At 38.3% G+C, this 26,011-nt stretch overlaps 1 protein-coding gene across 1 annotated transcript in view; it reads right to left on the reverse strand.

Moving 5' to 3' along the window:
• Positions 1–1,081: 1,081 nt before the first annotated feature.
• The window catches only part of LOC126483646 (nuclear hormone receptor FTZ-F1), a 226,512-nt gene continuing 201,582 nt past the window's right edge, over positions 1,082–26,011 (reverse strand). Inside the window, exons 5-8 of the mRNA XM_050106707.1 lie at positions 19,389–19,647; positions 15,190–15,290; positions 13,104–13,310; positions 1,082–4,392 (exon numbers count right to left, since the gene is read on the reverse strand). Of these exons, the coding sequence (XP_049962664.1) occupies positions 13,164–13,310; positions 15,190–15,290; positions 19,389–19,647 (507 nt within the window). The 3' untranslated portion in view covers positions 1,082–4,392; positions 13,104–13,163. The remainder of the gene's footprint in view (positions 4,393–13,103; positions 13,311–15,189; positions 15,291–19,388; positions 19,648–26,011) is intronic.

A 26,011-nucleotide genomic window follows, 5' to 3' on the forward strand; every position in this document is an offset into this window, starting at 1 on the left:
CTGCGCCACATCGCTCGGTCAAATAGAGTGAGAGCAGCAGATTTCTGAATGCAAGACATGTGATACCTTGTACATATTCACCACTAAATCAAAGTAGTTCACATAGATGACATTATTGGTTCATGAACTGTTTGACAGCTTCTACAACTTCACCAGAAAGTAAGTTGATGATGACGAATGAATCAGATGCCCATCAGTTACCATTCATGAACTGTTAAATTTGGTTGAAAATTCCTGGTAAATGATCAGTGTATCACACTGAAAGATTGAAGGAAGAAAATCACATAAATATGTCACCATTATTAAATAATTTATTACAAATCATCACATGAAGATATTTGCACAGTGGCTGCAATCCACATTTGCAAGTGGAGGAAACAATAAGTGCAGGGTGTGGTCAAGAATGTTTTTGGTGTTACATCAATAAAGGAACCAATCTTAACACTAACTTTTCATAGCATCAATCAGAAGAGGACTAACATATAAAACAGAAGAATTGTCTCAGTAACTGATGGTAATGATAGTATGGACAAAAATTATTTCTCTATACTGACTTTATGCCGTGATGAGTCACTGTGAATGACAATGCATATTGTCAAACTCCAAAGAAACTTGGGGGCAGGCTCTTCAGGTTAGGTGTGGTGGTCTGTGGCTTGTTGACATTTTGCAGTTATTGATAAAATATGACAGCTGTTGTAACAGGTTCAGCATCAACAACTGAAAGTAACACTCAGTATTCTACTCAGTGGTTCTGTAGCAGAAGACTGTAAAATAACCATACAAAGATTTATTCCATGACATAACAAATGTCTGAATTTTCAAGAATATGTTGGAAAGCAAGTTCACTTATTTAGTTGAAAAACTGCAGTTTCTTCCGAAAGTTTCAGCATGTAGTGTTTTAATTTAATATATATTATGAAGACCTTCACACAAAGTTTTAAAAGCTTACCTAACAACCAAAATACTCGTTCCGTTAACTTGACAATTGTTTTTACGGGAAAATCAAAAGAGCATGTTCTTCAATGGGATTATTAAGGCATAAGGAGTACATTATACTAACAGATAAAAATAAAATGACACGTTTACTGAAAATGGTAGGGATTTTATTCTACATCCTGTTTGCCTACCTTTCACAGACACACTGTGGTAGGGGAACATTGGTCTAGCAGATGGCTCGATTCAACAGAAGTTCTGTCAAAAATATCACCTAAAATGAAGTCCATCATACATAACTTTCTGTACAAATTATGGTTTATCACTTAAGAAATTAAAATTTCATATGGTAACTAGTAACATGATCCAAGAGTCTACAAAAATAAAACTATATTAAGAGACAGAGATTAATCTTCTTTGAAGCAAACCATCTGTTCTTGAACAATACTCATTAAAATGTTAATAACATCCGTACAACGGACACAGCACATAATTTTTTTGTACAAACAATAGCATTACAGACAGGTCCATTTTTATATATATATATATATGTATATATGTACACACACACACATCAGGCATGGTGACTTAACAATGTGGGCAAAAGTCTGAGGTAACAAAACTTTCTCCATCAGTTACAGAAACAGAAGTGGTGAAAAAAATCTTATTTTAACAATATGCAGATAAAGAAAAGGAAGTCACGTGGAAATATCTTTCCCTTAAAGTGGTACAAAATTAAATTAAAATAGGTTACTAGTTGTTCTCTAATACAGGACCTTTACGTAAATGATCAAAAATCAACTACTGCAATGCTCCGAGTTACCACTTTAAAACAAGCAACATCTCTTTGTATATTCCATGATAACAATATCAATAACAATGGCTTAAATTTTATAACACTTGCCACATTGCAAAGAGAAAATATAAAATTTTTATTATCATCATAAAACATAAGAGCAGTTAACAGTAAAATATCAACTGACAATTTTCTCAGATACACTTTTCCATCAATATAACAAATAAAATTCTGTATAAAATTGTTCTTGAAATAATTACACATTCAACAATTTTCTAGCCACACCCTGTGGCAGTACCTGAAGTCTGGACACTGCAAGGGATGCCTATAAAAAGACTAGATCCTTGCCTGTAGTTTAAAAATGGTACACTATGCAACATATTTTGATGTTCAACATATCCTGAATTTCTTTTCCTGTGCATGAAAGGAGACATGATCACATACAACAGTTTGCCATACTAAAGTAGTGATATCATAATCTCTACTGTAGTACATATGAATTAATGGATAACACAGTGCCACAAATGATTTACAGGCCTCTGCTCATGTACAGGAATAAAACAGGAAAATTATTAAATCGATACCCATTATGTTTCTACAACAACTCGTCAAAAAACAAATAAGTTGTCTCATCATAAAACATCACAAGAATATGTCATTCTTGAGAATAAGATATGTTTTTGGAATAGCAGAAATAGAAGAGTGACATAACGGAGAAATAATAACAAATATTGGTTGGCAAAACTGTATCTCAAGCATGGTATGAAGGGCTAGGTAACTACTGCATGTATCTGTGGAGATACCAGAGACAAGTGTTACCAACACGAAACTTGCACTTCACATAAGTTCACAGTAACAATGTTTAATATTTATAATATATATTTATATATATATATATAATCTTTTCATAACAACTAGTATTTTACACATGTTAACGAGCTTACACATAACACACTGACCACAGCAGCCTTGCTCTTTGCTTTTAAATTAATAACAAATTACTGCTACACAAATAATAAACTAAAGTAGTGTCACAGTTAGTCCACCACCTGAACTCATCTTGAGCAGAGAAATGTTAAATAAATGAAAACAGAACAGAGTTTTGGGAATCATTAGTTAAATCTAGCACTCTGCCAGCGAATGTGTGCTGCATACTGTGACAAAGGTGCTGCACTTATACAGAAACCCAAAAATTTAAGAAGTCTGGTGAAGTGGAATGTTGAAATCATTGTTATATCCAGCTTACGGCCTAAACTTGCAAGAATGCAATGAAAGAAAAACTGAGCACTGCTAAAAGACCGAGGTTTACTACAAAATCAAATTACTCTGCAGTATGACAAGAACCAAAGCCCTTACTGTGCTAGCAGTTTGGCTACTGGTCACAACAGCTAAAACTACAGTACGGTTGATGATGCCCTCATATCCCTTCCAGAACAAAGCAGTGCGCTTTTTATCTGGAATGTCAGAATGCACAAAAATTATTAAACATGCCACAAATAAAAAACGGTAATGAGCAAGGGTACTGTGGTCACAATCAGGATGAAGAAGCATCAGTTTTTATGATAAAAATAAAGACATATCTCTAAAAATGCAATAACTCAACACACAGTGAAGTGCCTCACTCACAGCAAACACTGAAGCCACCTGCAGTCAGTCTCTCTGGGGTCTTGTCTCCAGCAGAGGGTTAGCATCTCAACTACAGCTCATTACAAATCCTGAGTCAACTTAGCTTCTTAACACAGTGTCTGACATTTTCTTTAGTTTCTGACTTTGTACTTTTTAAAGGCAAATGTACTTTATTAAAAAAGTCAACAAGACTATTAAAATATGACCTACTAGATTTCACTGTGCTTATGACAATTGTACAATAATTATTTGTCAAAAATTTGTGTTTCTTTTTTAAATATAAAATTAGAGAATAAAGCCTTGCCTTCAGCTGATGCATATCCCTCAATCTTCCACCAAGGACTCTCATTACAATTGTTATGTTATTGCACTTTGAACTATAAATTCACCACACATAAAATATATCCGCTACGATTTGCTTAGATCTGTTACCAACATAACAGTTTTATTCAATAACAAACATAATGCCCATCTCAAGCCAGGCACACCATTCAGCAACACTGTGGCCATTATCACGCAGCCCAGTAACACGTGTTAATTGCAAAAATGACTGGTGGTCGCAAATCATGAATGGTGCACCAAAATCGACAGCAGGAACTTGTTGTCCATCCACTTGGCATAAAGCCCCAATACATTTGTCCATTCTTGTAAAGCAATAATCTACTGGCCTTGCGAACTCATTTACTGTCTTGAATATATTCACAGAACACACGGCTTAATACAACAACATTAAAATGCTACTGCTGCCTGATTCATTTCCACAAGCCTTTCAACATGCACATTTACTTCACACTGATCACCAGGCAGTTTGTTCTGCACTTTATAATTTAAGCTTTTCTTGCAGAAAATGCAAGTCACTGATTCCTAAATTTGAAAAGATCTCATATGGAAATGAAAATATACATGTTTTAAAACATATAGTATAATAATTTCACAGGTAACCGGCAGTGGGAAATTGCAGGCAGTTCGGCAGGATTTCATCAGAGCTGGCGGCTTCAGTGGGTGAATAATGTGGACACTCTGACCATTTAGGACTCCTGAAACAGAAGACCAATAAACATAAGACTGCATGTCATCATCATTGTGACAGCTCTGAGTCCTTTAATAGCTTCTGACACACAACAGAAAGTAATAGTTTAACAGAAGATGGGTTGCATATGGCACAAGGATATTAATTACTGGAATTACACTTCTCTAATTATAAATAAATTTAATGAAAACTTAATTATTGCTTTTTGAAACTTGTAATTTTACTAAAAAGATTTACACCAAAACACTGGAGTCTATTTAAACACTGAATGCTGATATTATTGGATGAGTATAGAAAAAATTGAGCTTCCCATGATCAGTACATATGGAATGTAGTATGGTCTGTTTTTATTTTGTGTTTATGTATGGTATTCACTGATACAAAAGGGTGTATATAATGGCCTGTAGGTGGCTATTGTTGGAACTTCTTTTAAGTAGTTTTGTAATAATTTACCACTTATCAGTTCAGTGCCATATTATGATAACTGACAAAGAATAAAAAATTTGTAGCAAAATGGAATATAAGGCAGACAACTAGCTACATCCAGAAAAATAAACAGACACATAAACCACTGAACCACCTGAAGATGGGAGTGTGAACCCTTAAACATCTCCTATAAGAAATTAAATGTAACAGACACAGTATAATTGCCTTTTTGTAAAACTGAAGGTCTTATTATGTGTTTTCATGTCTGAAACAAGTAGGACCACAAAAATGATAGAAGTCTGATGAGGGTTAAACTGATATGAAGCTAGGTATTTACCAATAACATTAATACATCAGTTAATCTCTTGGGAAGTGTGAAACCAAGATGCCAATATGCCAAAACTGCAAATAGGTGAAACAACAAAACCATAGTTTATTGTACTACTGAAGAACTCTTACACTGATACAGCAATGAGAAAAGCTAAAGGAGTTCAGTACTGAATGATACCCAATAGAAGAAATAGTAATAGTGCACATTTCGAACTTTCCGCTGTTGATATAACAGGACCTGGCATAGCAAAAAAATTAGTCATATTTTGTGTGTACCGCTCTCACAGTGGAGACACTGATATATTCTTCTCAAAACTGAATCAAAGCTTAGACAAGGTTTCTGGACCAAAAGCAAATGTAATTATCTGTGGTGACTTAAACATTAATATGATGAAGCCTGATAAGGCAAGCAACATATATAAGTGAATGTTCTAAGCTGTTATCGAATATCCTCCCGTGTTAATTGTCCAACTAGGATAATGAAAGAATCCTCCTCATCTATAGATCATGTAGCTACAGATATTGATAGTAAAAAATGTCATATTGTTGTCCAAAACCTGGGCCTAGCAGACCACTTCTGCCAGATCTTAAAAACTAACATTCGTGTAGAAACTCCTCCTAAACTTTGTACATACAAAAGAATGTTTTCCAAATCAGCCCTGCATCAGTTTGAATCCCAGCTAGAATATGTAGATTGGAGGGAAGTCTATGCAGAAACCAATGCAAATCAGAAATTTATCAAGTTCATGTCAATTTTTAAACTCAGATTTGAAGAGATGTTTCCCAAAACTCTTTATCAAATTAAAACTACAAAGAGAAATCAGTGGGTGACTACAGGTATCAAAAAATCCTCAGAAACTCTTAGATATCTCAACTTCATAAAAAATAATCAATCTAACCCAGAAGTTCTGCAATCCTACAAAAAGTACAGGAAAATTTACAGAAAGGTGTTGCTAGCCGCAAAAAAAACTTTCAAACAACAAAATATTGCTTGAAGCTGAAAACAAGAGCAAAGTAGCTGGAACATCGTCAAACAGGAAACATCTAACTCTGCTAAAAAGGACCTCAATTCACATATTAAAAACAAAGATGTACCAGTAGGTAACCCTAAAAAATTAGCTGATTTTGTAAACTCATATTTCAGTAGTATTGCAAAAAAATTACAGCAGAAATTTCCAGATACGTATGATTTACCTACTCAGAACCAGCCAACAAACTCAATGGTGCTCTTGCCAACTACAGAAAGGGAAGTGGCACTAGTAGTACACCAACTAAAAAATAAAACTTCAGTAGGACTTGATGAAATCCCAGTCTGCGTAATTAAAGATTGTATAGACTCCATAAACGGCCCATTAACAGACATAATTAATGAATCTTTCGAGTCTGGATACTTTCCGGAGTACCTAAAACAAGCAAAAGTTATAGCTATCCTTAAAAACGGAGATGTGGAAAATGTAGAGAACTACAGGCCGATCTCTATACTGTCTATCATTAATAAAATAATAGAAATACTAGTCAAAAAGAGACTGCTAAATTACCTGAATAAATATAATCTTCTTTCCAATGACTAATTTGGGTTTAGGCCCGGAAAAGGCACACAATATGCTATAGCACAGTTCACTAAAGTAATTTTAGAAGCACTGGACAAAGGTGAAAATGTAAGTGGTATCTTTTTAGACTTGTCCAAGGCCTTTGATACAGTTGACCACAAAATCTTACTTCATAAATTAGGGCAAATAGGAATAAGAGGTGTGACAAAGAAGTGGTTCAAATCATACTTGGAAAACAGAGTTCAACGAGTTGAGATATCACAAGTTTCAAACAATTCCCTTATAAAACACCTGTCTGACCCAGAAAAATGTGAATATAGGCATCCTACAGGGAAGTGTATTAGGCCCAATATTGTTTCTTATATACATTAACGACTTCCCACAAAGTATCAGGCATGGCGAAAAAATACTTTTTGCTGATGACAGCAACATAGTAATAACAGGTGAAAATCCAACACAACTGTCAGAAAGAGCAAACGAAGCTCTCAATGATGTCCACAACTGGTCATTAAAAAATAAAGTAACCCTAAATGTGAAGAAAACTAACTATATTAACTTCCAATTGAACAAAAAACACAATGCCACTAGAATAAAAGTTAATAATAATGAATTAGAATGTGTAACAAGTACCAAATTCTTAGGGATGAATGTAGACAGCCAACTGAAATGGACAAACCATGTCAACATTTTGGCAAAGAAATTATCCACAGCATGCTATGCTCTTAGAATCCTTGCACCGGTATGCAATAATACCTGTCTTCAAACAATATATTACGGATATCAACACTCAGTCCTCAGCTATGGGATCATGTTTTGGGGAACAAGTGCCAGTAACATACAAACTGTGTTCAAAGTACAAAAAAGAGCCATAAAGATAATAACAAATAGCAACAAAAGGGCCCATTGTCTAGAATTATTTAGAAAGCTAGGAACTCTAACTGTTTCTTGTGAGTATATCTTTCAGAACATAATGTTCATTAAGAAAAATCTCAACATGTACAACACAAACAGTCTAATACTTGACCGTGAAACAAGAGCTTGTCACCACGTCCATCTAGATAGAAAGAACAAGGCAAAGACGCAAAAAAGTATATTTTACAATGGGATAAAACTGTACAATAAATTACCACAAGAAATTAAAGAAATAAATGAGCCCCTCACTTTCAGACAAAAGCTTAAAACCTTTTTAGTAAGTAAAAGTTGTTATACTGTAAAAGAATATTTAACATAGATGTAGATTATTAGCAACATGACATTATCACCAAAATATTATGTAATTATAAATATGTGTATGACTAGTTATAAAAACTACACAAAATCTGAGAAACCTGTTTAATTGTAAATGTAAATGTGTGCTCATGTGTTGTAATCTGACGACATCCATACAATATTTATTGTTCCACGGATGAATAAATAAATAAATAAATAAAAAATAAACATCCAAGATGTTGATAATATCCATACACTACACATTTAAATAAATGAAAATAAATTGTATTTTCAGTTAACTATATATGACGGTAGTATCTGTTCCCGAAAGAACAGTTACCGTCGATGACCATGCAGCTTTGCTAGAAATGAAATGATAATTAAACTGACACCCTAGCTGCAAGCAGGCGTTGATACACTTCATTGGGGACATGTTGAAAATGTGTTCCCCGACCGGGACTCGAAGCAGGAGATCCCGGGTTCGAGTCCCGGTCGGGGCACACATTTTCAACATGTCCCCAATGAAGTGTATCAACGCCTGCTTGCAGCTAGGGTGTCAGTTTAATTATCATTGTATTTTCAGTGTAAAATATTACTCAAGGCTAATAGAAAATAAAGAAAAAATTATCAAAACTGGACATATTTGTCACAGGGAGCAATCACAGTCCTTATTTACACAGAACTGGTTTTATTCTGCCTGTCTATCATTGTTCTTATTTCAAAATTGACAATTTTGGGCAACATCATCCATCTTCAGAGCCACTAAACAATAAAACTAAAATACATGTGTTTCTCTTCATGGGACTTCCACAACTGTTATTCATCATCAATGATAAAATCCACTACAGTTGTAAAATCATTTATTACAAATAAATTACAACATTATAAATCTAAAGGAATGTACTACAATTATAACGCGAAAGTTGTAACAACATAACACATATCAAAATGACATAACAACCTGTCTTAACACAACTATAGCTCACTGTCATAAGTGTGGTTTTAATACACATAACAGTGAACTGATAGTTTCATTAAGACAGATTACCCTATAACTATGAGATATGGTACATTATACAGATTTTGTACTTTATGATCAATTTTTTTGCTCTGTAATACTGTATTGTACTCTGCCATTGGGAGATACCATGGAAATCCCAGTGCCAAGTCCAAGCCTGGATAAAGGAAGAGCAATGGGCATGGGGCTAACAACCCTATCCTGGAAAAAGAGCTCATTATGGAACCAAAGGACAAGTGAAGCCAGATGGATGTAACAGATAAACAACCTTGGCAATGGAAATGGCATATGACTTGGTATTTAGCAACATGGAATGTGAGAACACAGAACAAGACTGGAGGACTATGGAATCTGAAAAAGGAAATGAAGAAATATAATGTGATGATGGCCGCAATACACGAGGTGAAATGGAAAGGAAGTGGAATATTATCATCTGGGACACACACACTGTTCTACAGCTGTGGAGGCAGAGGATAAGGTGCACAGCTGGTGGAAAAAGATATATTCTATGAGCAACTGGGACAGTAGATAGCAAGGGTGGCAAAGCACGATATTAAGGTGGTTATGGGGATCTTTAATGCTCTAGTAGGAAGAGAAATTGCATGTAGGAAAGCAGCTGATAAGGATTGTCTGTATGAAGCTTCTAATGACAATGGTATCAGACTAATTATTTTGCCATGGGCAATAACATGATTATTATAGCCACCTGGATGCAAAGGATGGATATAAGGAAAGTTACATGGTGCTCCCCAGATGGGATCACAAAAATACAGAATCGGAAAATGAAGGAGAAGTAGATGTTGCTATGGTAGATGAGGTGTAGCAGGAAGTAAACAGAGAAGAGTACCAGGAAACTGTCAAGGAACCTACCCTGGAAGAAGTTAAAGCTAGTATCAAGACCCTTAAAAACAATAGAGCTCTGGGAGAAAACAATACTACAGCAAAAATGATAAAATATGATGGAGAAAAACTAATAAGGTTTTGCATGAGATTATAGTGGAAATATGGTGGAGAGAAAATATGCCAGAACAGTGGAATACAGCTATACTCTGCCCTGTATGTAAGAAACATGACAAAGCTGATTGTGCAAATTATAGAGGAATGGCACTGCTCAGGATAGTATATAAAGTATCAGGAAAAATCAAGGCAAGTTGACTCAGTATACATGTAGAGGAGTATCTATGAGACTACCAGTGTGGTTTCAGAACTAACTGATCCTCTACAGATCAGATTTTTACGATCACACAGATCCTTGAAAAAGGTTATGAGTATAACATCAATTTCCACCAGCTGTTCATTGATTTCAAACAAGCTTATGATATTATCAAAAGGGATCAACTCTGGAAGGCAATGCAAGATGTAGGAGCACCCAACAAACTAATAAGACTGGTCCAAATGACTGAGAAGAATACTATGTAAAGTTAAGGTGGTTGTTGTTGTGTTCTTCAGTCCTGAGACTGGTTTGATGCAGCTCTCCATGCTACTCTATCCTGTGCAAGCTGCTTCATCTCCCAGTACCTACTGCAACCTACATCCTTCTGAATCTGCTTAGTGTATTCATTTCTTGGTCTCCCTCTATGATTTTTACCCTCCACGCTGCCCTCCAATACTAAATTGGTGATCCCTTGATGCCTCAGAACATGTCCTACCAACCAATCCCTTCTTCTGGTCAAGTTGTGCCACAAACTTCTCTTCTCCCCAATCCTATTCAATACTTCCTCACTAGTTATGTGATCTACCCATCTAATCTTCAGCATTCTTCTGTAGCACCACATTTCGAAAGCTTCTATTCTCTTCTTGTCCAAACTATTTATCGTCCATGTTTCACTTCCATACATGGCTACACTCCATACAAATACTTTCAGAAATGACTTCCTGACACTTAAATCAGAAATGACTTCCTGACACTTAAATCTATACTCGATGTTAACAAATTTCTCTTCTTCAGAAACACTTTACTTGCCATTGCCAGTCTACATTTTATATCCTCTCTACTTCGACCATCATCAGTTATTTTGCTCCCCAAATAGCAAAACTCCTTTACTACTTTAAGTGTCTCATTTCCTAATCTAATTCCCTCAGCATCACCCGACTTAATTCGACTACATTCCATTATCCTTGTTTTGCTTTTGTTGATGTTCATCTTATATCCTCCTTTCAAGACACTGTCCATTCCATTCAACTGCTCTTCCAAGTCCTTTGCTGTCTCTGACAGAATTACAATGTCATTGGCGAACCTCAAAGTTTTTATTTCTTCTCCATGAATTTTAATACCTACTCCAAATTTTTCTTTTGTTTCCTTTACTGCTTGCTCAATATACAGATTGAACAACATCGGGGAGAGGCACTTTATCAAAGGCATCTGAAGTTAACCAAGGTTTGCAGCAGGGTCATGTGCTCTCCACTAGTCTTCTTAATGTCGCCTTGGAAAGGGTAATGCAAAAGACACAAAGCGGCAACTCTGGCGTGACACAAGCTCTTGCATATGCAGATGATATTGATTTGTTATCCAGGAGGAAACAGGACTTTGAGAAAAGCTTGAAAAATTAAATAGATATGGAATGGAGATGGGGCTGACAATCAGTAGAAGTATATGTCAACATCTAGGAAAAAGTATAGTGAATGAGAAAGAAGCATCACTTTGAAAGGGGAAAAAATTTGAACGCTGTGAGAGCTTTAAATATCTTGGGTCACTGGTAACTGAGAATAATGATATGAGAGGAGAAATACATGCAAGGATTACAGCTGTTAACAGGAGCTACTTTGCACTGATTAAAGTATTTAAAGCAAGAAGACTTAGTAGGAATCTCAAGCTGACAGTGTATCATACAGTAGAGAGACCTGTGGTGATGTACAGTTCGGAGGCTTGGACAATGACGGAAAACGATGAGCAGTTGTTGCAGAGATGGGAAAGGAAGATACTTAGGAAAATCTTCAGGCCAGTGAAAGACAGGGGGTTTTGGCAAATCAGAAATAATAAGGAGATCAGAGAGTTGTACGACAAATGAGATACTGTGACAGAAATAAAGAGTAATAGACTACGTTGGTTGGGACATGTAGAAAGAATGGTGGAGAGCAGCACAGTCAAGAAAGTTTCAAAGGAACACCAGGTGATGCCAAATAAGCAGTAGACCAAGGACCAGATGGCTAGACAATGTGGAGGAGGACTTGAGAAGAATAGAAGTTAGAAGATGGAGAGCTAAGGTAGCCAGCAGAGAAGAGTGGGAGGAGATTTTCCAGGAGGCCAAGGCCCTACATGGGCTGTAGTGCCAAGGAGTAATTAAGTAAGTAATACTGTATTGCAAGCACAGTATTAGAACCCAAAAGCACAGTATTAGAACCCAACTGTAATTCATTTTTATCTGTTAACAGATCTGAAGATGGGAAACATTTCCAAAACTGGTAATTTTGAAATGAAAACAATGATCAACAGATAGAAAATAAGCCTATTTTGTGTAAAGAAAAATTATTAAAAACAACAAAGAATATAAATTATTAGTAGTAATTGTATCATCATGTAGAAATGTTTCCTTAAAGCAGGAACAGTCTGATGTAACGAGAAATTTCAGTTTCTTGTCTATAGCACAAGTCTGACCTGCCAATAAAAACTTGCAACAGGACACAGAATAGATGAGAAAAAGACCCCGTAATGAATAGAAGCTTTTTTAGGAATAAAAAAACTCAAAATGAATATCTTGCCAATGAAAAACATGCTTTAGAGAACACAGTGGCAAAATGTTCATGATTAACTAATGGAAACAACTTTGGGATACAAAAATGGTACATACAGACAACATCTAGTGAATTATTCAAACATCATTGTACATGGAGACAAATGATTTTTTTTAAACATAATATTTTACACATGATAAATATTTTTAATGATGCTACCACTGTGCAAGATACATGGTTAAAATAAGTAAATGTGTACCGACTAGTTATTGTATCATTTACACTAATTGACAGGTATATGCAGGTAAGAGAACCAAAACTTTCATGTCTAAGAATACCTTTCTCCTCTCTGTTGTCAAGAATTCAGATCTACTGCATACATTTGTTCTTTTGCAACATAGTGACAGTTATATCACCACTCCCTCAAAATTCATAAATATTTTTCCAAAACTACTACAAACAAGATGGCAGTGAAACTGTCATCATAAAGCAGTACATTTCCTGTTTACTCACTGGGAGAGCATGAGGCATTTGTCGCACAGCTGCTGTCCGCTGAAGCGGTGACTGATGATGCTATTTACGCTTGGCGTGCAACATTTCCATCAACAGAGTCTGCGTTGGAGCACCACCACTTCTGTGTTTTTGGTACAAGTGATCTTCACCACGACTTGCCATCTGATGGATCTCGGGCATCACTAGCAATAGCTTGGAAAACTTATCCTGTAATAACATGACACATGTGAAATTACTTATTACCACAACTTTATATTATATATAAAAAACACTTTCCTTATAAATACAGCATATGTTAACAGTTCTACTGTTCAGAAGTGTTATAGTTTTTATGTCTCCTACTAACTTATTACAAAAACCAGTGTTAGAACGATTTCAGATGTGAATTAACTACTAATATAAATATCACATTCACATAATTATAGGTTCTCTTCTGGATACAGAAAAGAATAAACATGAGATTGTGGGAGGGCATAGTAAATGAAAAGACCTGTCTTCACATTCTAACTGTGATAAATCAGAATATTCTCTTCTTTCTCATCTGTACATCTCCTTCATTAGCATCATTATATGAGAACATCAAGTTTCTACTGGCTTGTGTTCTGGAGGTAACAATTGTTGGGACCTGGTAAGTACTTCTTCTATTTCCATTTTGGCTATTCATAAATGTTTATAGTTCATTAATTTGTTTTCAGGTGCCTTGATTTCTGCATCTATTTCACATTATATGTCCCAGAAGGTTATAATAATGGATATGTTTCCAGTTTCCAATGAGACATTGTCTGTTGTCAGGCAACAGTGATGGTCATCACATTTAATTTGAATAGTAGGAAAAATGTGTATTCTGAGTGAATTGCTGCCTCATGAAAAATTTATTACTTGATGACCATTAAACTCTTAAACAGATCTCAATTTGTTAACATAACTACTATTTCTACACTCACCATTTCACTTGTAAATCGAACTGTCTTCCTTAAATGTGAATCCTAACAAAACATTCGAGAATGAATTTTAAGTTTCTATTATCATATGGAAACATCTGACTGTACATATTGCTGTTTGCTGACATGTGCATTTACATTCTAATGAATGATTTTGATATTAGCTAGGAGTATTCAAGCTTTTTTTTTTTTTTTTTTTTTTTAAAAAAAAATTATGTTTTTAAAATATCATTTCTGTTTCAGTCTGGCAATAATACAGCACTGAGTAATGCCTTCTGAGAAAAAATTAGTAATTTAGCTATTAATAATATATACACCCTGAAAGTTTCACTCTTCATTTCGCTGAAATGTAGTATTAACACTGTTTAAGTTGTCATAAATCAATTTGTACTGAAGAGAAGGTTTACAATATTTGACAGGTATGAGCTTGCAGCTAAGCAGACTGCTACACCAGCTGGTCCATGAGGGAGTAAATGAGAATGGCCCTTATGCTGAAGGAGTGCAAACAAGCTAGATGGCTCTCCAGCTGCATCCTGCTAAGCTCAGCACAATATGTCAGCCAGTCTGTAGCTCCACACTGTACTCCACACTGACATTGAATAATGCAACTCTTCAAAGATTTAAATTTGAAATCTGCGATGGAAATAACTACACAGACAGTAACATCTTCTTAAGTGTGTAAACGGTCAATGTTCTATGGATGTAATTTGATGTGGAGATATTTAATGTTAGATGTTACACTTAAGCATCTTATTGGTTTGTGCTTAAAGCCAAAGCTCTTGCCTTTAAAAACAGAGCATACTAGTCTTATTATTGACTGTATTGTTTATCTCCATCTTGTGCCTCAAATTCCTTCTTAAAGGTTCTGCTTCAAATAACCCCATTATTTAATTTAATATGCTTCACAGTGAAATGTTCCTTTTAATAAAATAATCCTGTTGCATTTTTTATGGCTTCCTGTCCAACTTTAGGAATGATCTTTGTGAGTGTTACAAAGTGATAATCAGAGTTTTCTTCATCCACACCATGATAGCAGCTGCAGTAACTTAACAAAAAAATCCATCATTTCCAATCCAAGAGAATACTTGCTACATTTTTGTGAATATTGTTGCTTGCTTAGAGATTGTGCATTGCTTTATCCTCACCTGTATCTGAGGGTAGCACGTGAGCGTGTAGTCCAGTAGTGCCTGCTGAACCTGATCGTGGCCTTCTTGGACGTGTTTCCTGTTAGCCAATCCTCGTACATCTGAATAGAAATAGCACAAATATTACAAACAAGTTAGAAATGCCAGAACTATGTTTGCATTAAGAATCTAAGGTGCACAAAGCACAGAATATGTAAGAAATTGCCACAAACTTTTTTTATGCAGTGCCAAAGAAATTTCATAATTTTTTTTTTTTTTTTAAGTACATTATTACATACGACCACTCACAGTCCAAGATAATAATAATTTTTTCTAAACTTGTTCCTAACAGAGACAGTGCACTGTATTTGTCAACAATGAAGCTAGTATCATTTTCTTACATGATATTAGACAACACATACAGTAAGAAGAACATCTCATTACACTTAACTTCCTATCTGAGGTTTCATTCAGTAAAACAATATGATAAGGTCTCTAATACCGAGAATGAAGGCTTTCATGTCAGTTAGTACAATAGTGCCCCTAAATATTCAATAATGCATAAAAATCTGTGGCTATTTTGCATTTTTTAATGTAAAGTACTACCTAGAGTATGAAAATCACTGGTGTTGCTAAAGATTTTCCATAAACTTTATTCCATAAACTTCACCAATCATACTCAATTGTCCAACATTGCTCCAGTATCACCAAATAGTGAAATGGCTGTATACACAGTTACTGTAGAATCTCACAGCTAACAATTAATATTTGCCCCTTTGTGAAAACAAATCACAAGGAGGCCTTATGGCAGATACTGTGTTGCACTAGTGAAACTTACATGTGTGCTATACATATAAATGTGAAAAAGGAGCTACAAGTTACACAGTAAAAGGTGGCAGTGACATTTAAACTGCAGTCAGGAAGAATACGGTGCTGATGAAGATATAAATACATTACATAAACTGAACATGACAGAAAACCCAAAATACTTCTTAGCATGTATGAGGTGTTTCCACAATACTTCAAAGACAGGTTCCGTAACCAAATCAAGTAAAAAAGTTCACATAAACATTTATCTAAAAACCCTCTGTTTCCAAACTATCAATAAAAGTTTATGTTGTACAGCTTTCCAAGTATAACCCAACAACTTCACTTATTTATGTGCCCATTTGACTCATTGTATCCTACATGGTGTTGTTCTGCCACTGAGACTTCTTTACATTCATCAGACTTTACTGTGTCCATTGTGTTCATGTACTACAGGTAGTGCTTCGAGGCTGTAGAGCTGTATCAGATGGGATTTCCAGACTGAAGACAGCTGAGTCATCCAACCTTTGATGACTGTGGTGTGTATTGTCACATTGCCGAAACAGGATCTGTAGCACCACAGACTGTTGACTGAGGAAGACCACACACTGCTTTTATACCCAATCAAAAACAGCACATTCTAAAAGCGGGCACAGAAGAGCCAAGTATCAGTGCACGACAAGTGGCCCTGTCATGTGGTGTATCTCCAAGTTCAACATAAATGACAATTCATGAACAGTTCGTATATCTGTATCATCTACAATGTGTGCAAGGCCTTATGCCTGCTTGTCACCCAGCAGGGGAGAACTTCTGAAAAAGATTTGTTGCACAAACTGCAAATCCGTTGTTTACTTCTTCAGTTTTGTTTACAGATGAGGCAATGTATGGAAGCGATGGAACAAAAAATTTCTACCACCAGCTCATAAGGGCAAATTGCAATCCTTGTGTTACAGTACAGGCTAGATTTCAGTGTCTGTTTAAGATTAATGTGAGGGTTGGAACTGTAGGTGATTGTCCAGCACGACCACACATTATTCCAGCATGTATTACAGTTGCTGTCTACAGAGACTTTATTCAGAACACTCTTGAAGGTCTACTAGAAGATGTGCTCCTGCAAATACGAATGGTTTATGTATGAAGGACCTTCAGCACGTTTCATTCTCTGTGTTCAAGATGCACTGGCTAGTATCTTCCATGATAGATGAATAGGTAGAGGAGTTTCCCTGACCTCAACCCTTTGGATTATTATCTCCAAAGGCATCTTAAGCAATTTCTCTGTCCAGCAGACCACCCAGATGCAGAAACTCTTCATCAGCATGTCTTGGAGGGCGGTGGAAACATATGAAACTGTCAGGATTATTTGAAAGGGTGTGACAGTCTATGATTCGATGAGTGCATGCATGCTTAGAAGCAGGAGGCGGAGATTTCGAATATTTATTACGTGTTTATTTGTTGATGAGCTCCAATTTTATTTAATCGTATGGCTAGGGCCCTGTTGGGCCCCGTTCGCCGGGTGCCAGTCTTTCAATTTGATGCCACTTGGGTGACCTGCAGTCAGTGAGGATGAAAGGATGATGATGATGATGCTGATGATGATGATGATGATGATGATGATGATGACAGCACAAAACACAGTCCCTGGGCGGAGAAAATTCCCTGACCCAGCCAGGAATCAAACCCAAGCCCAGAGGATTGACAGTCCATTACACAGACCATTCAGCTACCGGGGAAGGGGGGGGGGGGAGGGGGGACGTTGAGCTCCAATCACGTAAAGTGTAACCTTTCATTAATAACTATCAAATGAACCATTTTTGGACATATGTTTACACACACTTTCTTCTTGTTTTGAAATAAGGAACCTGTCTCCAAAATTTGTAAAAGTACCTCTGAAACACATCAATATAAATTGAATGGTATTGTATTTTTGATTGTAATGAAAAAGATTTTGTTTTGCCTAAGTTCAGAAATTATAACCACCACGGAATCATGAAGAAGCCATTTAAATTTACAGCAAGTTTGCATGTCACTAGTTTCAGCTTTTGCATCTTTCTCTTGAATATTTTTCAGGAAAGCACAATAATTTCATTTATCCATTTAGATATTTATGTATATTCATGGCAAAACAAGATTTTTTAGCAATTCAGTACAATGTTGTACATTTTAACTGATGTTTCAATTAACTCTACATCTTGTTACCTGAAATAATTTAACCTGACCGATTAAAAAATTTAACATTTATTTCTGTTTCCCTACACTTGCCATAGAGTAACTTACAAAATTAGTAACAATGTATTTTAGAAACAGATTTTTGAAAAATCCATTTTCCATGCAAAGAAATGTTATGTGGGACAGAATTATGTTGCACAGCACCTAAGAAAATAAGTATATTCTATACCTCCTTATAGCACACAATTAATACTGAAATCTCTACATGAATGAAATAAAATCAGTTGCTCTGAGCAATTACTGAATCTTTTTATAAATGCAACTACCAAAATATGCCTTACATTCAGAACAATTGAAACTATAAAAAGTGAAACTTGAACTATTTTTTACATAGCACTCTATCCTTATCTGGCTACAAGAACTGGTGTTATGAAATGAATCATAATTATTGTTTATCTTTAATCTTCACAAATATTTTTAAAATTGAAGCTATGTTCAGACATAGGTCAGTTTGAACACCACAGTTCTTTAGTAGGCACTGTCTTCCTCTGACCTATCCAGTCAGTTATAGTGGGATCCATTATTTAACAAAGAATCTGAATTGCATTCAGTTTGAGTCTTTGACACACAAAACACGCTGAAAAAGATAGAATTAATTCTAACTGCCCATAAAATTTCATTAGAAAGGAATTTTGAATCATTTTAGGAGTAAAATTAACGAAAAATTTTAATGGTTGATTGCATCGTTAATTCTGGAGCAACATGGTAAAGGTAAAAGTCCAACAAAATTATTTACACAAAAAGTATGTTCATACTGTCTTAATAAACAGTTGATGGAAGTCATCACAATAGAAATCAGTTGTCCAGTTGGATCTCCTGAATTCCGCAGCCATTCTCTGGCAACTCACTTTTATTCTCTGGCAGCTTCACTTAATCTTCTCCAGTTCATTATGAATGTTGTAACAAAGGCAAGGAACTACAGAGTTACTTTACAGAAAAAGGGAAACTTGGCTTTTACAGATGTAATAATATTTTCTCACATTCTGCAGTGTATCAAAGACAATTTTTTAATGGGCGAGGAGGAGTGAGGCTCTAACCTCATACAATATTCTGGGACAACTGAAAGCATGTCTCATCATGGTGATTTAAAGTAAATTCCATTAATGTTATGCTTTTGACAAATAGTAAAGTAAATGATAGGCATTCACCGAGAGAAAAGAGCAATGTAAAAACAGGAAGTTGTTTACCAGGATTAAGGAGCAGCAGGAACTTGACACAAATGTAATCGCTGAGGTCAAATTTGAGGTCCTGCAGCTTGGCAGTGAGGTCATTGAAGTGATCGGCTAGAGTAGGCACACCCAGCAGGCCGAGGCAGAGTAGGTCGAACTTCTGCCCGTTGGGCAGCGTTGTCTCGTCCGGCAGGTTATTGTGCATGCGTTGATGCATGTGGTCCAGCACCAGCATGTCTGACCAGCTGTGCTGCAGCAGCTTCATCTGGTCATCCACCTACAACAATGACAATAATAATAATAATAGTAATAATAATAATAATAATAATGAGCTCATGGCATGCCCAGTAATCAGCTTCAATTTGTATGTTCTCCTTTTGGTGCAAGGCATCCAGATACAACAGTGAACTCCTTCACCTAGCCTTGATGGTTGAACAGGAATTTATAAGTGGCCAAATGAATTCTCAAATATTTATACACTCCTGGAAATTGAAATAAGAACACCGTGAATTCATTGTCCCAGGAAGGGGAAACTTTATTGACACATTCCTGGGGTCAGATACATCACATGATCACACTGACAGAACCACAGGCACACAGATACAGGCAACAGAGCATGCACAATGTCGGCACTAGTACAGTGTATATCCACCTTTCGCAGCAATGCAGGCTGCTATTCTCCCATGGAGAAGATCGTAGAGATGCTGGATGTAGTCCTGTGGAACGGCTAGCCATGCCATTTCCACCTGGCGCCTCAGTTGGACCAGCGTTCGTGCTGGATGTGCAGACCGCGTGAGACGACGCTTAATCCAGTCCCAAACATGCTCAATGGGGGACAGATCCGGAGATCTTGCTGGCCAGGGTAGTTGACTTACACCTTCTAGAGCACGTTGGGTGGCACGGGATACATGCAGACGTGCATTGTCCTGTTGGAACAGCAAGTTCCCTTGCCGGTCTAGGAATGGTAGAACTATGGGTTCGATGACGGTTTGGATGTACCGTGCACTATTCAGTGTACCCTCGACGATCACCGGTGGTTTACGGCCAGTGTAGGAGATCGCTCCCCACACCATGATGCCGGGTGTTGGCCCTGTGTGCCTCGGTCGTATGCAGTCCTGATTGTGGCGCTCACCTGCACGGCGCCAAACACGCATACGACCATCATTGGCACCAAGGCAGAAGCGACTCTCATCGCTGAAGACGACACGTCTCCATTCGTCCCTCCATTCACGCCTGTCGCGACACCACTGGAGGCGGGCTGCACGATGTTGGGACGTGAGCGGAAGACGGCCTAACAGTGTGCGGGACCGTAGCCCAGCTTCATGGAGACGGTTGCGAATGGTCCTCGCCGATACCCCAGGAGCAACAGTGTCCCTAATTTGCTGGGAAGTGGCGGTGCGGTCCCCTACGGCACTGCGTAGGATCCTACGGTCTTGGCGTGCATCCGTGCGTCGCTGCGGTCCGGTCCCAGGTCGACGGGCACGTGCACCTTCCGCCGACCACTGGCGACAACATCGATGTACTGTGGAGACCTCACGCCCCACGTGTTGAGCAATTCGGCGGTACGTCCACCCGGCCTCCCGCATGCCTACTATACGCCCTCGCTCAAAGTCCGTCAACTGCACATACGGTTCACGTCCACGCTGTCGCGGAATGCTACCAGTGTTAAAGACTGCGATGGAGCTCCGTATGCTACGGCAAACTGGCTGACACTGACGGCGACGGTGCAGAAATGCAGCGCAGCTAGCGCCATTCGACGGCCAACACCGCGGTTCCTGGTGTGTCCGCTGTGCCGTGCGTGTGATCATTGCTTGTACAGCCTTCTCGCAGTGTCCGGTGCAAGTATGGTGGGTCTGACACGCCTGTGTCAATGTGTTCTTTTTTCCATTTCCAGGAGTGTAGTTACTTGGCATCCAGGGGGTAATTTTTAATCTGCTTTTAATTTAGGCTGTTCAGTCTCTTCCCTTTCCACAAAGTAACGACGGAGCGGCTGTTTTTGTCGCCTGCAGTATCATCTGAGGAAGAGCCTAATCCAGCCTCAGTAAGTCTATATTATTTATTCGAGCAAATTCAACTCATCGTAATTACCATTAAAAACAAAGGAGAGAAAGAATTATTAAGTTAAACCACTGTTGCTGCAAATGTTTGCAACATCAATTGCTCTCAGAATTGCAAGCCGATCTGTGCAAGATGCAGGGCACAGCTGACAGAGACAGTGTTCTCCGCCCTCACTGTTAGCGATACAGAAAAGGTAGTGTAATTTCTGTAGGCTACTCCTGGATCCTCCGACTCCAGATCGAAAGTAGCTGAGTGAGCTCCACACAGTCCAATTCTGTTACTGCTCTATAAAATTGGCTGTTATATTATAATAGAAATGACAACGATATCTGTTTTTCGTAATTTATGAAACGTCCACAGCCTTACCTCTTCAGTGTACATACGGACTAATCTTACAAGCAACAGCTTCTCATTTTATTCATATTTTATCTGTTCTCCTTATTAGAGATGCACATTCTGGCTGAAAATAGACATAAAGGCCGAAATGAACTGATTGTGGAAGACTTATAAGCAGTCTTTTTTCTAATTATTACCGTCGAATAAATAAAATAAGAAACTTCAGTTAATAACACCTTCCATCTTCAACTTTCGTTTCTGCTTTAAACTTAGATTTAAATTATTTTTAATTATGATCTTAATTTCTCGCTTTGACAGTATATAACGTAACTTGCCGCATTACATGATAACTTTTAAGTTATTGGGTATCGTTCCTACTCCTTCCCATTCGAGAACTCTGGAGTGAACGACCAGGCTATCGTGTCTAATGAGAACAACATTTGAGCAACAGAGCGAGATGACCCCTACTACAACGAACGAAACTGGCAACAGCGTATTTCCGAAATATTACGCTCTATAGACAACGATCGTCCTTTTCACCCAAGATCTTTTACGCCAGAGCTGCATCTGAGGAATAAATATATGTGACAAAACGGGTGGCATCGTCGAACAAACAAAACCTATTACCTTACTTCTTCAATTCCTGCATAACTTAGCTAGCGGGAGCTACTTTAACGTGTACTGCAAGCTCGACAATATGTGGGATAAACGGAGCCAAATGAATCCGCAAACAGTAACATTCGGTGTAGAGAACAGCATGAAAATGGACAGTCGGGGCCTTCGGAGTAACCATTTTAACAAGCCTGAGTAACGTCGGGACAGTCGGCTAGGGATTGTAGAGGTGGGGGAAATGTAACGACGATACGACCGTGAAAGGGGGCGCCGCTAGACAGTGGAAAACAAGGCAGTTAAACGTTACGTAACAAATAGAGGTGCACACAGCGGCCCGGCGCTTGCGCAGAGCGCACCGAACGACGCTCCATGTGTACGCAGCTGACCCACGACACCTGTAGCGCGCGCTTCCTCGCAAGAAGCGGCTCCACAAATTCGACCGTGGCTACACCACAATCCTCAACTACCGGGCACTGGAGGAAAATACTCTAGGCAACGTTAACCGTTCTAAATCGTGCAGGAGCAAATTTATGGCTTGCTCTAGGCATAATACACTCATAATACTAAACGTAGACGACTTGTGCGTAAAATATAAATGCGAACTATATTACACCAGATATAAGATACTTGAGGAAACACGGTTCTTGGATCGGACAGTTTGCATTGCAAACCCTTTACTGCGGCTACATCTGCTACATTCGTTGCTTTAGTTAAAAAAAAAAAAAAAAGACCTCCAGGAAACACATACGTCAATTAACGCTATTACCCTCTACTTATGTAGTACCTTCATCAGTTCAAAGCTGAACGTTTAAACTCTATTCACGAGAGCTTGTGGAGCAGTACATATGTAACTTAGTCTCACACTGCTTTCGCAGTGCAGCGTGCATCTTGGAGAGTGAGATAGCAGTGATGAGCGCTTGTGAAATCTAGTATTACGCTAAGTTGTCTTCCTCTTGTTTTATTACGGACCATTATGGATACGAATGGAAGCGACGGACTAAATGTTGGTGCAAGCGAACTTCTCTCGGATATCAGTAAGTTTGTCGCTAACCATCAAGGCTCCAGCCGATGGTCTGATCTCCAACGGTGACACACAACCTTACTTCATGAGACAATGCAAAGAAGTCTGGTGTATAATTCATGACATCAGCGTGCAGTACAGTTTATTCACCTGTCCTATCAAACAGAGACGAAGAAAATTTGTGCCACCTTCAGGATTCAAAGGAGCTACCTGCAGATGGAACTTGGTGCAGCAGCGCGGAACAGCGCTGCTGTCGGAAATCGTGCAACTCAAAGCTCTCCTTGTCAGCGACAGTTGCTAAAGAGGTGCCTAGCATCCCATCTGTTTATTACGGTGAAAAAAAAAAATAGCGCCATTATCAAATGCGTACTCAGTTTAGTTCGTTAAGAGACAACAGCTGCACATAAAAACATTCGAATAACCTGTGTATCAAGAACGAAATCTTCATGACGCTAAAGGTGATGTGGATTTCTGTGGTACGGCGGTTGTCGTGTGTACATCTTACAGCTGACAGACAATAAACGTTCACACTTCTTGGTCGTCTTGGACACTACCGTCACAGGATTTGCTATATGCCCGAATACTGGTCTAGCAGTTAAATATTTTTACTGCAGCTCACGGTGTACATCAAAATGCCCTTTAACAAGTACTTACAAACTGCGGAGTACCAAGCATACGTGACTTAAACTCGACATTTGTAGGGTAAGTGATCTATTAGTTGAAACCACCACCCAATAAGTCACACAACTTTTATACAGTTGATTTCGCAACCTTTTCTAATTACTACTGTACAGAGCATTCTGTTCTCTAACGTATGAAGAAACAGTATTTTTTTAGTTCCAATTACATTGAGCAAAAAACAATAAACGAGAAAAAATGTCAAAAAAAAAAAAACATCTTCATAATATTCTAAACGTCCAGTATCCATATTGATGAAATATAGTCGGTGAACAGATCATAGCAACGAAACAACATGAAAGAGATTGAACAAAATGTTACAAGAAACTTATGAGACATTTCATGTGCTCCTATATTTCAGTATTGCTTCATTACGCTTTTGCTGATGGAACAGGGGGACGACGTTTGCCAGTAAAAAAGTTTACTACACGCGCAGCGATTCATCATGGAACGACGAAATCAAATCTCGTTGTGCGAAAGGCCGATGTCAGACTCCGTGCCATTTGAAATAAACCACGAAGGAAACCGCTTACGAGCATCTCGTCGAATCATTTGATAAGTGCCGAACAACGCTGTGTAGCTTACGTAGCTGAAGCAATGGAGAAGTGAGAGAGGTTTCAGGGAAGAGCTCCCTAATTCGGCATTCTGAATGAGCACGAGAACGTCAGAGAAACTTTCAACACGTTACAGTGAGGGTCGCTACTAGACTGACGTTGTCAACCACGGAGACTATTCCTTTTAATTGTGGCATGGGCGGAGGCGCTCTACTCGGAAGTAAGCCGGTTCGGGTCCTGGTGGTGGATGAAATTTTCGCTGAGCGTACTTGGCCGGCAAGGAGAGGCGAGGCGGTGGCGTAAGGTCCCTGATCAACAGTCTTTGCGCCAATGTCCTGGACTAGGTTCCAAACCTCTCCGCAGTGTCTCATGAAGTGAGGGCACGCGACACGGTTGATGGTGATCCGTCCGTCGGATGTTAAGTTCGGCGGCCTCGTCTGTGCTATTCGAGAGGAGTACGCTATGTGCCCCGGCACCGGGTTTTGCCGCCTCCCTTCTCTCATCACCATACAGAACATACACAACACTACACTATACAAACATCCATTACACTCACCTACACTCTACAAATACACGTTCGATATAACTATCACACATCCGCAAGCAGACGGGCCAACGTGGGTCTGGGCGGCTGAACTCACCACTTAGGGTTTCCGAGCCATTAGTGTTATACGACGACAACTACTTTTAATTGGTCATAAAGATTGAAGGAAAATATCGCTTCCTCTCAGTACTGTATGGCCAAGCCGATAGTCTTTCTTTCTCATCCCCACATAGGAAAGATTAGGAGGGGCAAAGATACTGAAAAAGTACAGCACACGATGACATGAGGAATACTGTGTAGCTGTATATAGAAAAGTGAATCGCGATAACGGAAAACGGAAATAATTACCTATCGCGTTTGCTCACCATCCCTAAATCGAGGATGGTCAAAACAACATGTTAATAAGCTCACCAGCCAACAAGATAGTCACCCAAGTGCGCATGCACAGATGAATCGTTAAGTCTTTCCACCGATCAAGTTACGTGATCAACAGTGGACGCACTGCCTCTACATAGACATAATGTAGCAACTAACAGTGAGACAGTTATGTTTCAGGCAGACGTTGTAGGTGAACATGAGTAAACGTAAGGACGTGGCAGAGTGGCAAAAAGAGGCAATCGGTTTGGTCGTGCACATGACCATATGGTGTGTGAAGTTGCTGGATTTATTGGTGTTTCGTGACGGACTGTTTAACGTGTCTACTACTAGTGGTGTAAAACACGTGACCTTTAAACACGGCGTCAGAACTGCTCATGGAAAAAGGTCCTAAGAGGGACCAGAGACGCGTTTCACGACTCGCGGATCAAAATCGCTTCCAAGCCGACATTGCTGCAGGCAG

The sequence above is a fragment of the Schistocerca serialis genome, chromosome 1, assembly GCF_023864345.2.
Source record: "Schistocerca serialis cubense isolate TAMUIC-IGC-003099 chromosome 1, iqSchSeri2.2, whole genome shotgun sequence".
Lineage (NCBI taxonomy): Eukaryota > Metazoa > Arthropoda > Insecta > Orthoptera > Acrididae > Schistocerca > Schistocerca serialis.